The sequence below is a fragment of the Letharia lupina genome (genome assembly GCF_014066315.1).
Source record: "Letharia lupina isolate WasteWater1 chromosome Unknown contig_24, whole genome shotgun sequence".
Lineage (NCBI taxonomy): Eukaryota > Fungi > Ascomycota > Lecanoromycetes > Lecanorales > Parmeliaceae > Letharia > Letharia lupina.
The window spans coordinates 207391-222502 of NW_023502993.1; the positions used below are offsets into that span (position 1 = coordinate 207391).

Here is a 15112-nt window from a genome sequence, read left to right on the forward strand (position 1 = left end):
CGAAGAGAAATACACATTTATAGCTGCTGTCTTGGAGGCCCATAACCTCGATCCAGTGCGCGTTGTGATTTCTAAAATCATAATACAAACACGAGAAACAGACGCATTGAAAGTTTGTCCTCGCGAAAGTGATCAATTACAATTAACGGGACTGCATTTTCTTAACTCACGTTCATATTTCCATGAGGTTTATTATCGTCATGCTGTCGCTCTTGTGAAGATTTCCCAAAAGAAAACTTGATGAGTAAGATAGAAAAGGCAGCGCTGAAGTCACCTTGCACTCATTCGATACACACACCCATCACCACTTAGTAACCACATCTTTACCTCATCCGAGGATCAGATACCACTAGCGACTCAATGATACCGTCCAGACTGACCCCGCCCTCAACGAGTGTGTTGGACAACAAATGATCCGTGGAACCGAGTATTGCGTCAGCACTCACGTCCGCTACCGCTTCAAGACCCTCGTAAGTAGTATCTTGGCCCCAGTACCAACATGCAATGTAAGTGCAAGTTGCAGCAATGCTCTCCGGGCAACAGTGGGGGGGAATCATGAGAGGAGTGAATCGTTCGGCGAGTCCCAGGGCTAGAATTTTGATTCGGTCATCGGTGAGCGAAAGTCGATTGCAGTGGTCATTGCAGAGACCCTGTACCCCTTGTATACGAGAGCTCACAGCGGCGTCACCGGTGTCTGTAGCCCTTTCGCCGTCATTACTCTCGTCTTCTTCCATCGCGTCGTCATCTTCATGGTCTCCATCTCTGCCGTCATCACTCTCCTCACGGACGTCGGTCTCGAGGGTCTCCCAACTCAAGTGTACACCGAGATCTTCGCGGAAAGATTCACCGACGAGCTGATCGCACTCGTCGCGAACAACTCTGTAAGTGGACCGGATGTCCGCATACTCCGCCCCCATCAGGCTCTGGATTGCTCTTCGAGAAACGGGCTGACCGGCAAGATGAGACGCGATGTATAAGCTCACAGCAGCAACCTCCGATTGCGATATGTACCTCGAGGATTGCGGATAGCTTAGCAACTCGAAGCCTGTATGGATCAAGTTGGCTGCGATGTGCTGTGATAGTTCGTCGACTGGGAAGCTCACCCGGAGTCGGTCACAATACTTCGCGCAAAGCTTTTTCATTGCGAGCACGTCTCGGCTGCTCTGGATTTGGTCGTCAGACATCTCATGGCCGCTTAAAGGCCAAACCAGTATAGCGGGATCCTCTAACAGCTGAAGGATAGCGTCATTGATGAGTTCCTCCCTTCTCCCGTAGATGGCGCTGTAAAGCTCTCGAATGAAGTCCCCGTGGATGTCATAAGCCTCTCGAATGAGATCACCGTCGACATCTCTCACCCCACAAATCTCCCTGGGAGACCTGGGATGGCCTGAAATACACGAGGTTATATAGATGCCCAACGCGACTATGCTATTTTTACAGTATGGATGGACGAATGGGATTGGGACGTCAAGATCCAAGGGGGTTATAACGACTAGACGTGAGACATGATGGCTTATGATCGTGGCGAGATCACTGATCCGTTCGTCCAGGCGAAGCTGAGGGCAGTAGTATTCGCAAAGATTCTTCAAGATTTCCAGGCGACCCTCTTCGTCATCTTGGTCGCCATCTTCTTGGTCTCCATCAGAGTGGCGATCTTCTCTACCTTCCACGATGGCATGCTCGAGATATGGGCGCGGCTGTGCGGGAAAGAACATCTGCCGACAAAGGGGGCAAGAATTGTTTTCTTTGAGCCAGATGGAAATGCAGCCTGAGCCGACAACGTGATTACATGGCAGACGTAGTTGGAGTTCGATGAGACCTGTTTCTCGACTCATCATTCCAGTCTCTTGAAGACATATAACGCAATTCCGATCGTCTGACTGTACGCTATTGGCGGTCTGAAGCAGTGCGTCGAGAAAGGCTTCCGCCATAGTGAAATTTGAGGTTGAGGGTTGTGGATTTCTTTTCCGAGTTTGCTGAAGTTGAAAGATGTGGGATGCGGGTGATGCTGGAAACTTCGAATCAAGACGATATGAAAGGAAAACATAAGGTAGCACCTGCTCGAGGGATACATCACAAAGACGGTCTCTGTGGCTGGAGAATGGTGTTGTGCTTACTTCGAATGTGTGAGCCGCTTTGTTCCTTCGGATCATCTTAACACGGCCTATCTCATTGTTAGCGTTCGTAATCCAAAGAGCTTGACGAGTTCATTTTGTAGCATATGAGAATCTTCCCATCTCCTCTAATCTACGAATATGAAATTCTGAACAACTAACCAAGCAGCTTGTTCGATCAATACTCCGTACATCGACCGCGAAACAGAGATCTCGACATTCCTACCAATTTACCAGTGCAGGAAAATATCCACTCGTTCCATCTTCGCCCTCTTGGAGCAATGATGTTGTACACTAGCCACAGTAATGAATTTCACTTCCACACCTGATACTCCCGATATTGAGCGATTTCTCTTCATCATCGTAAGCCTGTTTTGTTCACTCGAAACAGTTTTCTCACTGTCTTGGCCTCAAAACTTGCTTCGGTCTTTGTTGTCAACATTCCTTGTATGAGAACAAATCTGCCGAGCATGTCATGCATATAACCAAAATCCAGTTCACGGGGCTGGTAGAAACAGCAGAAATCACCATGGGCCGAGCCGCTGGTGTAATAATTGCGACTTATCTCATCGGTGAAGGAATAGCGGACGCACTAGGAGCCGCAGTGGGACCTTTTTTTGTTCTTCTGGATATGGTGGAGGGCCAATGGGCGAGCGCAGCTTTGTGCGCCGTAGGACTCGCGCTCGGTGTGGTGCCAGAATTAGGTTTGCTCACCTTTGAGCGCCTCCATTATTTTCAAGTCACAAAGGTTCAGTATGCAAGCGACGAGTCGGTCGTGGGTAGCAGACCTTACTTTGGTATATAAGCCGTTTATTGATGGCGGAATGACTAGGGAGACACTGCTTGGTCTCAAACTTGTTTTTAGCGGCCGAGGAGATTTTGATGATGGGGAACCGACATCATGTTCTGCTCAACACTGAGGGAACGCACAACAACACTGCGCTACAACTGTACACTGAGGCGTGATGCAGGGCTGACTGCGGCGGACCAAGAGCTATGCTTCCTTCGAAATGGACCATCGTTCATATTGTATCTTTCATACAGTCCACTCAGCTTCATCCCGCTGCAGTTTCATCTTCGAGGTTGACATGTTATGCCAACCATTGAGGGTGTAATTTAATCCTATCTAATAATTCCGTTCACGCTTGGCGTATTCCCAATCTACACCACCAGTACTGACACAAGCCTTTGTATCGCATCCGTTCCTCGGTCAAGGTATGACACAAAACTATGTTCAAAGACTGCACAATGCATTCTCTTTGTGCATGCTACCCCAACACAAAGGTCAAGATTTAATGCGATCTCCAATACATCAAAGGGCTCTTGATCCAGCGTTCTATTGTATATAGTCGCTTCTTCGATCGAGCATCTCTCAACCTTATCATACCCATTGCGACATCCCATCTCCACGAATTTCAAACATCCACTCTCAATCTCTTGCAATGGCCCAGGAATTTCTCGACCAACTTCTTCGGATGGAAAACACCGTAAAAGTCGACGAGCAGGAAACCTGCATGGTGTGTCTTGAATCATATGGAACGCTCAACTCATCTACCGGCGCTATCGAAGTTCAAGTCCGCCTACCATGCAGCCATCTAGTGGGAACCATCTGCATTGCGACATGGCTTCGAGATAACAACAGCTGCCCTGCTTGCCGGGCAACCTTTTTCCCTGCGCAACCGCGGCCGTATCTCGAGTATGGAATCATAAACGACCGACCGTCCGCAAATACTCGGAGGATGGGAGGTCCCGATGAAAGGGTTACGCTTGAGATTTGCGACTGGCTCTGCGAGGAGCTTAACCTTGCCAGCGAAGTGAGTTCGATGGCTCAGTCAATCACTCACCCTTTATCGCGAATGCTCCGGGGACACTTTCACTCACCAGAGTGCAAAGCCGCCGTAAGCGTCTTCATTGCGTGGCTTCTCTTAAATCCAGGCTTTGGGGCTGGTTCGGTCGATATCCTTCTTCCAGACATGACACATAGAACGCGGGTAGGCGAAGAACATATTCGCTCTACATATCGTCACATCTACCCCAACCGAATGGAACTCATTGAATCGGATCTTCTCCCTGGCCTTGCTAGACTTCACATGGAGGGTATTCTAGCATTCTTGCCTTCTCCCAATCCCGAAGACAGTATCGCCAGCAGCGAAGAAGAAGAAAACGACAGAGAAGACGAAATCAGCGAACGTGAATTAGGAGATCTCGCGGAGATCCGTGAGCAGCTTTGTGCAGCAGTAGGAGGAGATGAGGATCTTTCTGAAATCGTCGAAGATCTTGCGGAGCAGATTCTCAATACAATGGACGACGAGTCAGAACTGGCTGATCGCTCTGAACAGCTCCGGGGAGCCGTATGCACGTTCATGGCTTGTCATCTTATGGGCGCCGAGATCTCGTATAGCGACGTTGCGCGTATACACGGCGTGAGTGAGCGTCTTCTTCGCGAAGCTTACGCTTACATCTTTCCTCGACGCAACAACCTCATTGAACCCGAGACAACTGAGACCATGGGTATTGGCAACCTCGAAAGGGTTCTTGGCGCCTTACCAGCTTTGAACTGGCCATTTCTATACTTGTAGGAACTGTGGCTGAGGGCATGATCGATAGAAAATTAGAGTCCGCGAATTGTCATTTGTTACTTCCTATGCTCGCTTCATATTAATAATACAGACAATTTTTATTAAGAGGATCACGACTATTGGCAGAGGTCGAATATGAGAAGTTCTCCAATAAGCAGACGCTATGTGACTCAACAGGCATTTGACAATAGCAGTGATAACTAGCAGCTGCCAGTGAATCCATGTAGAGATCAGTCCTTGATAAATCCCTTCATCTCACAACCAAAACTTTTCATTCTGATAATCAATCCATCCGCACTTCTAAACCTTTAAGAAAGCCATTCCTCACCTCACGCCGCTAGCTTACAAATTTCACTCTTCACCATCCTCCTTCGCTCTTCCACGATCCTAAAGTTCAACATCCTACGCTTTCCATCTCAACAACCCATCCACCTCATCTATAACCGTTTAATCACCAAGAACACCCATCAACCTCTCTTTTGAAAATGCCTAAAGGCCAAAAATTAATCGACTGGACCCCTGAAAATGACGCAAAATTAATGCTCACCATCCTCGTCGTCGAAAACATATATCCCAACTGCGAGAAAGTCGCCGCAGCTTTCGGTGAGCTTTACTATGCTTCACATCCCCCACAGTCTCTCGCACACCAATCTCACCACAGGCGGTGCCGTCAACGCGATGGCCATCTCCAACCGTCTCAGTCGTCTGCGCAAGAAGGCGGCTAAAAAGGGGCTTTTTCCTAAAGAAGGGAACAAAGCGCCCGCGGGGGGGAAAAAAGGGGGCCGTTGGGAAAAAAGGGGGGGGGGGGGGGGGGGGGGGGGGGGGGGGGGGGGGGGGGGGGGAAAAAAAAATTTAATTTTTTTTTTTTTTTTTAAAAAAAAAAAAAAAAAAAAAATAAAAAAAAAAAACGAGGCTTCTGACCGCAAAGGCTCCGACTCCTCTTCTATCCGCAAGACTTCCGCCAAAAGCCAGAAAGTGCTCACCGGTCGCGTGACCAAGGCTCGCACTCCCGGCAAGAAGAACGCTAAGAGCAATGTCATGATTTCTGGTGACGCTGAGGTTGAGGTTGGAGATAATGAGTTTGATGATGTTATAGAATCTAGGGCAGAAGATGGCGATGAGTTTGAGAAGAAAATTGCTCTACGTATCAAGAAGGAGGACGTTGATTAAGCGGTCTACGATGGCCTCGAAGTCTTGCTGTGCGATGAGATGGCTGCAACATGGCACGCACCTACGCAAGTCTTCTTCAGCATTACAGTGATGGGGTGATACTCCAGTCAAGGCACTGACCTAACAGACACTGGAGCGACGGGCACAACTTTTTGCTCGTCTCGTCGTACCACATGCGCGCGTACGTAGATAGCAATTGAGGCATTACAACTATTTCACAAAGCCACGACATCGCTCACCCAGTGCCTTAATAGATTGCACTCGAAGCCATCCCGAAACTCGATTTGCGCCACGATAGCCTTGTCCAGCAAAGTCGGGCGCAACTCTTGTTCGCTGTACGCCGGAAGCTAAAGCAAGATCTGCAAGTTTGTGCTCCGAAGTACTATACCGAGCCAATCAACCATAGATAAGGTACATACGGAGAAAATCCTCAGCAAGCACACTGACAAACTGACCGCCAGTCCCATTTTCGTAAGCAAAGATGCGAAAGGATTGTGCAATCTCCGTATGAGTCACGCATCTGACATAAACGTGACGTGCGAGATTTAAACTGCTCAATGCTACCTAACTTAAACGACACCACTGCCAAATGAACGTTTTCCATGGCTACTACACTTGACAGAAAGCCAAAAATCCGAAGAGATAGATAGAGAGCCATGATATCTCCTATTCCCCGGAACGACAGCGCGATCAGAACACGACGGCTCCTCCTCCGAGCAGCGCAAGAAAGCGACCTCATTCCTCTTCACGAATTATTCAGTGACGAAGATGTCATGAGATACTGGTACCTACATCTCCAACACCCACGAGCCAAGCAGCCCTTGCCCAACTAAGACAGTCCGCAGGTCCTGTGCCCCCCACACCAGTCTACTACAGACCGCGACCTACCTCCACGGAATGCTAGCCTCTCCCGCAAACGGCTCGCTCGACTTCGTCCTCGTCCTCGTCTCACCGTCATCCCCGACGGATCCGGATGCAGACCCACCTCGCGGCAAGGTGATCGGCAAAGCCGGCATCTGGAGCCTCTCGAATTCCGAAATCGGGTTTCTGCTCCACCGCGATGTCTGGGGCGAAGGGTACATGGCCGAAGCTCTCACCGCGCTGTTGGGCCCCAACGGGGTGTTTTGGAAGAGAGGCGTAGAGGGGGTGGTGGCGGATGTGGATCCGAGGAATGAGGGGAGTATGGGGATCCTGAGGCGGTTTGGGTTTGTGGAGACGGGGAGGGAGGATAGGACGTTCGAGACGCATTTGGGGTGGTGTGATAGTGTTTATTTGGAGCTGAGGAGTCGGTTGGCGAAGCAGGAGTCGTGAGATGTGGAGGCTCAAGAGTGGCTGTGTGAGATGAAGGTTTGAGAGGAAGCTAGAGGGCGGTAAGGGAAGACTTACTTCTTCTGAGTCGACTCCAGCGCTCTGCTCGAAAGATCATGTAAGCTGAGGGAATCTGCGTGGCGGCCTCAAGTGCGAGGTTTGGAGGACACTTTTACTGCGATTGGCTAGTGGATTATGGTACAAAGCAGTGAGCCGACCGACGTCTGTGCGTCAAGGAACAAGCTGCAGCGGCCCTGGGTGATATGGAGTGTTCCATAGAGACACCGAAAGGGATGCTTGTACAGCAAGATCCTTCTACTCACAAGGGAAGAATCACGACTTAGGAAAAGCCAACAGGATTGCATCGAATTATCGACGCAGTCGATCTTCTCTGACCAGCAAACCTAGTTTTTCGAATGCCAACGTTCATACCCTCAAGAATTCTTCGACACAGTCAACAAAGCCACCAACGTTCTCAATCATCGGCAAATGTCCCGCACCTTCAACCTCCCGGAACACTGCATTTGTTGCATTCGCTGCGACAAATCCCTTCATGACTTCGCTGCACTTACCGTCCTTGGCACCCACAACAAAAAGGCCCGGCAGCCTGATACCCTTCAGGTTCTCCGTCTCGTCATAGTTGTAGAGAATTTTTGCAGAGCTTTCCATTCCCTTGGCAGACGCGGCAGCTACCATGGAGATGGCCTTCTTCCACTCTGGAGAGCCTCGGCTCTTTGGAGTGAACCACCGCTCTACACACTGCTTACCAAGAGCCTCCATGCCATGATCCTTGGCGAATTGGATGCGTTGATCCCAGGCGGCCTCATTCGCCTTGTCGGAACAAACGGCGAAATCACATGCTATGAATTTCTCCAAGCGATCTGGATATCGGCTGGCAAATGCAACAGTGGTAATTCCCCCCATACTGACGCCAATGAGTGCATGTGCTTTCTGTATGAGTAAGGCTTCCAAAAGAGCTTTGATATCTGATGTGACGACGTCGAGCGTCAACGGTTTGTCACATCCCTCGAAACGATAACCACGGGTGTCTAAAATGTCCACGTCAGCTATTCACGACTGAGGAAATGGAAGAATGGTAAGAGCCTACCGTATCTAAGAAAGCGAAAGTTGGGGAAACGCTGCTTCAGAGGCGCTATGGCTGCATCCCACATGTGCAGGTCACAGTTCAGACCATTGCAGAAGATCAAGACAGGGCTTGAATCATCTACGGATCCTTCGAGGCGATAGTGAAGGCGATAACCATCATGTGGTATATATGTGTCGACAACCTTCTCCGCACTCGGGAGATGCAGAAGATCTCTCGGTGCCGCGCCAAATCTGTAGCAACGCTCAAGCGTCTTCCGTCGAGTATGCGAGCTCAACAAGGAGAAAATCTTGGTCCTCCATGGTGTCGATCTTGCATTTTGTATCTCAGGACTATCATCAAGACCGTTCTCTAGAGTGTAGTCGTGCACTGCAAGGAATTTATTTATGGGTACATGGGTATCCATATCAACCAAGCGGTAACGTCGACTTCTTCTCCAACCGGGGACTTTTGAGAGAAGTTTTATGTGTTCCTAGAGACACGAGAATGTTTAGTAGCTCAAAAGAATAGGGTAGAATCATCTATGTCCATGACGCAGATGCAACTTACCTCCTCATACCATCTATGCAGCCTGACTGAGATGAGCCAGTTGCATTAACACCAGCTAAGAAAAGGCTGCCTTACTCTTCTTCATCAGCCATGTCTTTTAAACTCATCTCAACCCAGACTAGCACAGAAGCATCTTCCGAGAAGCCGCCTTTCGTGGAAATCAACTCTCCGGCTTTCCTCTCTCTGGTGGGTATACCACTAAGCACTCTGACCTCTTTCTCTGAGCGATTGTCACGCAATGCCCTGTAAGACGAATCTGAGAGTATGGAAATACTCGTAAGGTCGTAAAAGGCTAACCAGGCTGTGGTTACGCCGTCTGTTTCTCGGTATCTGGCGCCTGTACTGATGCACGGTACTTGCAACCTCATGGGGCCACTTGGCTATTCAGCGAGACGATGCACCCCGCAACTATCCAATTCGAGACCTACTGCTCGTTGTTATACCACTCATGAAACCTGATGGTGTAAATTATGCATTCCTGCTACGGTCAAGGTTGGAGCGTACTCGTCCTCATCGAGGGATGAATCTGGCTGCATGAACACGGCCAGCATTCCTCTCGAATCCATATCACCCGGCATGATGCTATTGCTAATTACAACAACTGTGTTTATGCGGATTTGCGTGTTCTTGAAGACGTTGAAGAAGAGAAAGAGTGAGCAGGTCTATGCAGTGGAAAGGAAACCTTCGGCCCGACTCCGAGCGCCACATCCCGCTGAAAGCCAATCAATTTATTCCTCCTTCGTCACCATGCATCCTGCCTGCTTCAACTTCGTGCAGCACTAAGTGCAGCATTAGGTTCCCGCAAAAGATACCGTTGTAGGCAACAAGTGCCAAGTGAATGCACACCAGCATGGGGCTCTCATATCTCGAGGTCGCTGCGCCATCATGTTTGGTTCGGACTCCTACATTTTGCCCCATCAGCCATATACTACTGATTTTGGACGCACTGCAGATAAGTTGCAAATATGGGCTACGAGAAAGATGCGGCGCCGGTCTCGCACCAGATAGAAGCGTACCCAGCCGCGTCCAACGAAAATCCTGAAGACCTGGCCGGCCAGCATCTACTGCCAGCCCCAAGCAATGATCCAAAAGGTAAATAGCTCCCTCAAGGGAGATTGAGTTGCTGAAACGAGAACCAGATCCCTTGAACTGGCCAATGGCACTCAAAATTCTGGTACTCATCCAAGTCTCGCTTCTATCTTCCCTAGGCGGAATCAATACAGCCATGATCAACCCAGCCTATGTTCCCATGGCCAAAGAACTCCACATCAGCACCATCAGAGCTAGCTACCAAACTACAGTCTGCATAGCTCTAGCCGGAGTCGCGCCATTTCTCTGGGTGCCACTGTCGAACAAATACGGTCGGCGACCCGTGCTTTTAGGAACTACGCTCTTAGCCTTCGTTTCTATACTCGGTTCCGCTTATGCAAAAACGTTCAACCAACTCATTGCTGCTCGAGTTCTCAATGGTTTGTTTCCTGCCGTTTTTGCGCTGGGGCCTGCTGTCGTTGTGGATATGTTTTTCGTCCATCAGCGAGGCAGAGCAATGGGAGTCTTTACTGTGAGGGAACACCGCTGTAGCCTGAAAATTCTTGCCCGCTGAGATATGTCTAGGTCACTACTGTCAACGGATCTCACATCGCTCCCCTACTGGGTGGCCCTATAGGCCAATATCTCGGTTGGAGATGGTGCTTCAAGTTTGGTGCGATCTGTGACGGTGTCATGTTTTTCATCGTTCTATTCTGTCTACCAGAAACGCTCTATGTTCGACCCGAGGCAGAGTCACAACAACATCATCCCAAACCGAAGTACAGTAAGATAGCCTTCCTCGACGGCCTCAAAATCCGAGACCGAACACCAGATACTCCCCTCCGTTGGAACCACTTCGTTCTCCCCGTATTCAGATTGGCAGGGAAATCCCGCGTCGTCTATCCGGCCCTCTACTATGCGACGCAATACGGTTTTGCGTCCATCCTGCCCGCCGTCACTGTTGCGAGTATCTTCAGCAAAGAGTTCAAATGGGATACTCTCCAGATCGGGCTCGGCTACGGAGGTGCGTTGACCATTGGCGGGTCATTGGGAGAGCTTGCTGCGGGACTGGTCCTCGACTCGATCGTCAAAGCGAAGATGAGGAAGACTGTCCGTTTTCAGCCAGAGATCCGCTTGCAGGCGATATGGCATGGGGAGATTCTCGTGCCTGCCGGTTTGTTGATCTATGGGTTTACAATGCAGGACAAGACATCGTGGGTGGGACCGCTCATGGGAATGGGTAAGCCGCACCTTCAAGCCACCCTTTGAGCTTTCACCCATCTTCAAGGCTAATCTCCCGCAGGCATCGCGGCTTTTGGCCTCCAAGTCATCACCACGACCTGCTACACCTACGCAACAGACTGCCACCGCGAACAGAGCAACGACGTCGCTCAGCTATTCAACTTTATCCGCCAGACCTTCGGCTTCACTTTCGCCTTCTATGCTGTGGATCTGTGCGATACCATTGGATACCAATTCACATTTCTGTTGTTTGCTATCCTTGGAAGCGTCTTGGCTTTCATACCAATTCTAGGTCTTATCGGGAGGGCGAAACGTCAATTGAGGGAAAGGAAGAGCGGCGTAGTCGAGAGGGTAGCGTAAGAAAGACGCATGTTGTCTGGGCGAGCGAATCGCTTTGATTCCCTCAAGGAAGAATGTTTCTTCATGTCATTCAGCTTCCAGAAGAGATATTTTCCGTTCCGAGCTGACGCTGAAAGGGTTCACTTTCGTGGTGTGTAAAGATGATCAATTTTCCTAGCCACGAAAGCTAACCACATAAGGCTAGCCATGATGGCTATGGCTAAAGAGGAAGCCGCAGCTCCCCACAGGGCGGACGAAGTGTGATTGGCTACGCCTAAACAGGAGGTCACCAAACAGCCGAGGTCCAGATGGCCATACGCTAGACTATAAGAGCTACGTCAAGCGCACTGCATCTCTCCGCTTCCACTTTACGTATTCTCTAAGTAAACAATCAATAAGTTGTGTATTACATGATGGCACCAGTCACAAGAGGCAAAGATCAGGAAGCGATGAAACCAGAGCAGAAGGCCAAAATCACGCTGTACTGGTGAGCAGTTCGGGATTTCTATTTGCAACATCTAGTTTGTCCCAATATGAAGAGCGGTCCAGTACTTACTCCTGAGCTTATTTCTCTGCTTTTTCTCCTTTTGTCAAGATCACGAATACATTTCGCTTGCCCGCAACCCTTTTCCCCTTCATTCACCTATCGAGTCCCACCCGTCCTAGCATTCCTGCTCCCAATTCCTCTTTCTTAAAAAACAAACATACACTCTAGAGCTCATCGAAAATCCCTTCGACCCTTCCACTCATCTTCCACTTCACCCCTCATCCCCATCATCATAACCCCCACCACAACCCCCTCCAAACTCACAACCCCCGAACCCCCCTAGGCTCGAAAAATCCCGCTCCCAACGCATCCTCTGGCTCCTCGAAGAGCTCCACCTCACCTACGCCCTCAAGACCTACAAGCGCCAAAACATGCTCGCGCCCCCGGAGCTGCGGTCCGTGCACCCGCTGGGGAAATCCCCCCTCGTGAGCGTCGAGTCCGCCGACGACGACGCGACCCCGACGAAGAAGCCGCTGGTCCTCGCGGAATCCGGCTTCATCGTCGAATACCTCATCGACCACTTCGGGCCCTGGCTCGCGCCGGAGCGGTACGCGGGCGGCGGCGGCGGCGGGAAGAAGGAAGGGGAAGGGGTGGGGGAGGTGGGCGGGGAGACGGAGTCGTGGGTGCGGTATCGGTATTTTATGCATTTTGCCGAGGGGAGCCTGATGCCGTTTTTGTTGATTGCGATGTTGTTGATCAGTGGGTCTATCCTTCCTTCCTTCCATCCATCCATCCATCCATCCATCCTCCCCCTCCCTCCCCCCGGCCCCAACTCATCCACTCACGGCTACGCACGCACACTGACTCCGAAAACCCCTCTCCAGCCATCAAGACCTCCTCCCCCTTCTTCATCCGCCCGCTCGCCCTCCTGATCACCGGCGGCATCGAGTCCAGGTTCCTGACCCCGAACCTGAAGGCCCAATTCGACTTCCTCGAAAGCCAGCTCGCGACTTCGCCCGACGAGGGGGAGTTCCTCTGCGGGGCCGACCTGACGGGTGCGGACATCATGATGAGTTTCCCGCTCGGTACGTAGGGGGCGCGGTCGGCGCGGGTTTTCTTTTCCTGGATTGGATGCTTGGATCGATGTGGCTGGGAGGGTCTGTGCTGTATAGGGATACGTTTCAAGAGCCAGCAATTCTGTTCTTATCATTGTTGTTATTATGAAGCGGTGCTAATTCCGGGGTATCGATCTAGCGGCTGCGAAGTCTAAGGGACTCTTCACGGAGAAAGAGCATCCGAAGCTGTGTGCGTATGTTGACAGACTTGAGGCCAGGGACGGGTATAAGAAGGCTGTGCAGAAGATTGTTGATGTGGAGGGGAGCTATGAAATGTTGTAAGGACAGAGGGCTTCGTTGATGGGGTAGGGGACGTTATTGATAAAGGGTGCTTGGTGATGTCATTTCGCACGTAACTGTTTAGGATGGGAATAATGAGTTGGAGATGTTGATCGGAAACGTTGACTCTTATGATTAATGATATTCGATTGTTCCAGTCTTATCAATGATAAACAATTTCTACACAGACCTTCCCGTCTATTTACAACTTCATCCACAAAGCCATCATTTCTATCCTCCATATCCTGCCCGTCGCCTATCTCCGCCAACACCCATACATCTGCTTTCCTAAGAATAACCCTTGGGCACCTCAGGCGGCGGACCATGCGCCGCCATCATTTCCTCAAAAGCCTGCACGAATTCCCTCGGCGCATCCGGCTTGAAAAACAATTCCAAGTTCCGCCACGTCTCTTCCATCTTCTCGTGGCTCCTCTCTAGCATGGTTGTCTCAAAGTGCTTGATCGCGTCAAAGAGCTCCGTCTTCTCGTCTTCTGCGCTAGCTTTGACAATCGCTTTGCTCAGATCCAAAGCGTCGACCATGGCCAGATTGACCCCTTCGCCTGCGAATGGGGTCATCAGGTGCGCCGCATCGCCCAGCAAAGTGAGACCCTGTCTCGAGGTCCACGAGAAGTCGGTGGGGAGCATGTAGAAAGGGCGGGCCACGATGTCCGGGTTCGCGTGAGTGATTAGACTTTTCAACTCATCATCCCAATCCTTGTACTCCTCTTCCAGCATATACTTCTTGGTTGCGATCGCATCGGACCAATCCACACCCACATCTTTCAACCACGTCTCGGGCTTCTGCAACATGATGTATGTGCGGATCGAGCCGTCGCCATTGCGCTGCCCCACCAAGCCTTTCTTGTCCGAGAATGCGAGATAGACTCCCTGACCCACAAGCTTTGAGATGGCAGGATGCAGGGTGTCGACGGAGCGAATGCGCGTGTCGAGGCAGGAGATTGTAGAATAGTGAGGTTTGGTATCTGAGAGGAGGGGGCGGACTTTGGACCAGGCGCCATCTGCGCCGACCACAAGATCGAAAATTTCCGTCCGGGTGTTAGAAGTGGTTCGGAGATGGATCTCATGCTTGCCGTTGCCATTGCTGCTTGGGGATATCGAGCGCACTTTATGCCCCCACTGTATCGCACCCTCGGGCAACGAATCGAGCAGCAATCCGCGCAGCTGTATACGATCCACTTCCGGCCTATTGCGCCCTTCTATATCGACCTCTTCCATGAATAGCTTTCCGTGTTTGTCGGCCACGCGCATGTCTTCGCCTTCGCTGCGGGCGATTTCCTTCCACTCTGAATAGAGACCAGCTGCTTGGAGTGCGAGTTGTCCGGACTCTTCGTGCAAATCGAGAGAACCACCCTGCTCTCTGCTGTTGCGCGATGGCTCGGCCTCATAGAGCACGAATGGAATGCTGGCGAGGTGAAGGAGACGGGCGAGGACAAGGCCGCCAGGACCAGCACCGACAATGGCGATACGTAGGGTGGTAGTTGTTGTTGTTGTTGTTGATGAGGAGGAGGCCATGGCTTGAGCAGGATCTTTGAGTAAAGCAGAATTGATTGGGAGCTACTTTCTTTGATTGTTTGGAGTAGATAGCAGAGATAGTGATGTTGATTTAAGTATAAGAAAGTTGATACTGGACAATGGAGATAGAACCTACCTTTTATCACGTACTAGTGCTGGCAAGTTCAGTTCCCGTAGTCCAGGCCGGACTTTTGACAACAGTCCGCGAGGAGTCCGCGCCAGCGAGAAGATGACATTGAGGAGACGACAATGATCAGAGACTA

General features: G+C 50.6%; 7 protein-coding genes across 7 annotated transcripts; 4 read left to right on the top strand and 3 right to left on the bottom strand.

The window, feature by feature from the left end:
- Positions 1 to 323: 323 nt before the first annotated feature.
- HO133_006288 (uncharacterized protein) lies at positions 324 to 1931 on the bottom strand (the record flags this gene model as incomplete). The annotated part of the gene is made up of 1 exon (XM_037297186.1): positions 324 to 1931. The coding sequence occupies one exon, from the start codon at positions 1929 to 1931 to the stop codon at positions 324 to 326; it is 1608 nt and encodes a 535-aa protein (XP_037147311.1).
- Positions 1932 to 3556: 1625 nt separating this feature from the next.
- On the top strand, positions 3557 to 4693 carry HO133_006289 (uncharacterized protein; the record flags this gene model as incomplete). The annotated part of the gene is made up of 1 exon (XM_037297187.1): positions 3557 to 4693. One exon carries the CDS (start codon positions 3557 to 3559, stop codon positions 4691 to 4693), a length of 1137 nt encoding a protein of 378 aa, XP_037147312.1.
- A 485-nt stretch (positions 4694 to 5178) lies between these two features.
- Positions 5179 to 5863, top strand: HO133_006290 (uncharacterized protein; the record flags this gene model as incomplete). Its single annotated transcript, XM_037297188.1, has 2 exons — positions 5179 to 5296; positions 5622 to 5863. The coding sequence occupies 2 exons, from the start codon at positions 5179 to 5181 to the stop codon at positions 5861 to 5863; spliced, it is 360 nt and encodes a 119-aa protein (XP_037147313.1).
- Positions 5864 to 6519: 656 nt separating this feature from the next.
- On the top strand, positions 6520 to 7174 carry HO133_006291 (uncharacterized protein; the record flags this gene model as incomplete). Its single annotated transcript, XM_037297189.1, has 2 exons — positions 6520 to 6647; positions 6730 to 7174. The coding sequence occupies 2 exons, from the start codon at positions 6520 to 6522 to the stop codon at positions 7172 to 7174; spliced, it is 573 nt and encodes a 190-aa protein (XP_037147314.1).
- A 423-nt stretch (positions 7175 to 7597) lies between these two features.
- Positions 7598 to 9403, bottom strand: HO133_006292 (uncharacterized protein; the record flags this gene model as incomplete). The annotated part of the gene is made up of 5 exons (XM_037297190.1): positions 7598 to 8220; positions 8280 to 8748; positions 8826 to 8847; positions 8901 to 9167; positions 9330 to 9403. 5 exons carry the CDS (start codon positions 9401 to 9403, stop codon positions 7598 to 7600), a joined length of 1455 nt encoding a protein of 484 aa, XP_037147315.1.
- A 387-nt stretch (positions 9404 to 9790) lies between these two features.
- Positions 9791 to 13319, top strand: HO133_006293 (uncharacterized protein; the record flags this gene model as incomplete). Its single annotated transcript, XM_037297191.1, has 9 exons — positions 9791 to 9917; positions 9965 to 10386; positions 10440 to 11094; positions 11158 to 11452; positions 11733 to 11818; positions 11874 to 11922; positions 12266 to 12529; positions 12877 to 13007; positions 13177 to 13319. The coding sequence occupies 9 exons, from the start codon at positions 9791 to 9793 to the stop codon at positions 13317 to 13319; spliced, it is 2172 nt and encodes a 723-aa protein (XP_037147316.1).
- A 285-nt stretch (positions 13320 to 13604) lies between these two features.
- Positions 13605 to 14849, bottom strand: HO133_006294 (uncharacterized protein; the record flags this gene model as incomplete). The annotated part of the gene is made up of 1 exon (XM_037297192.1): positions 13605 to 14849. One exon carries the CDS (start codon positions 14847 to 14849, stop codon positions 13605 to 13607), a length of 1245 nt encoding a protein of 414 aa, XP_037147317.1.
- Between the last annotated feature and the right edge of the window lie 263 nt (positions 14850 to 15112).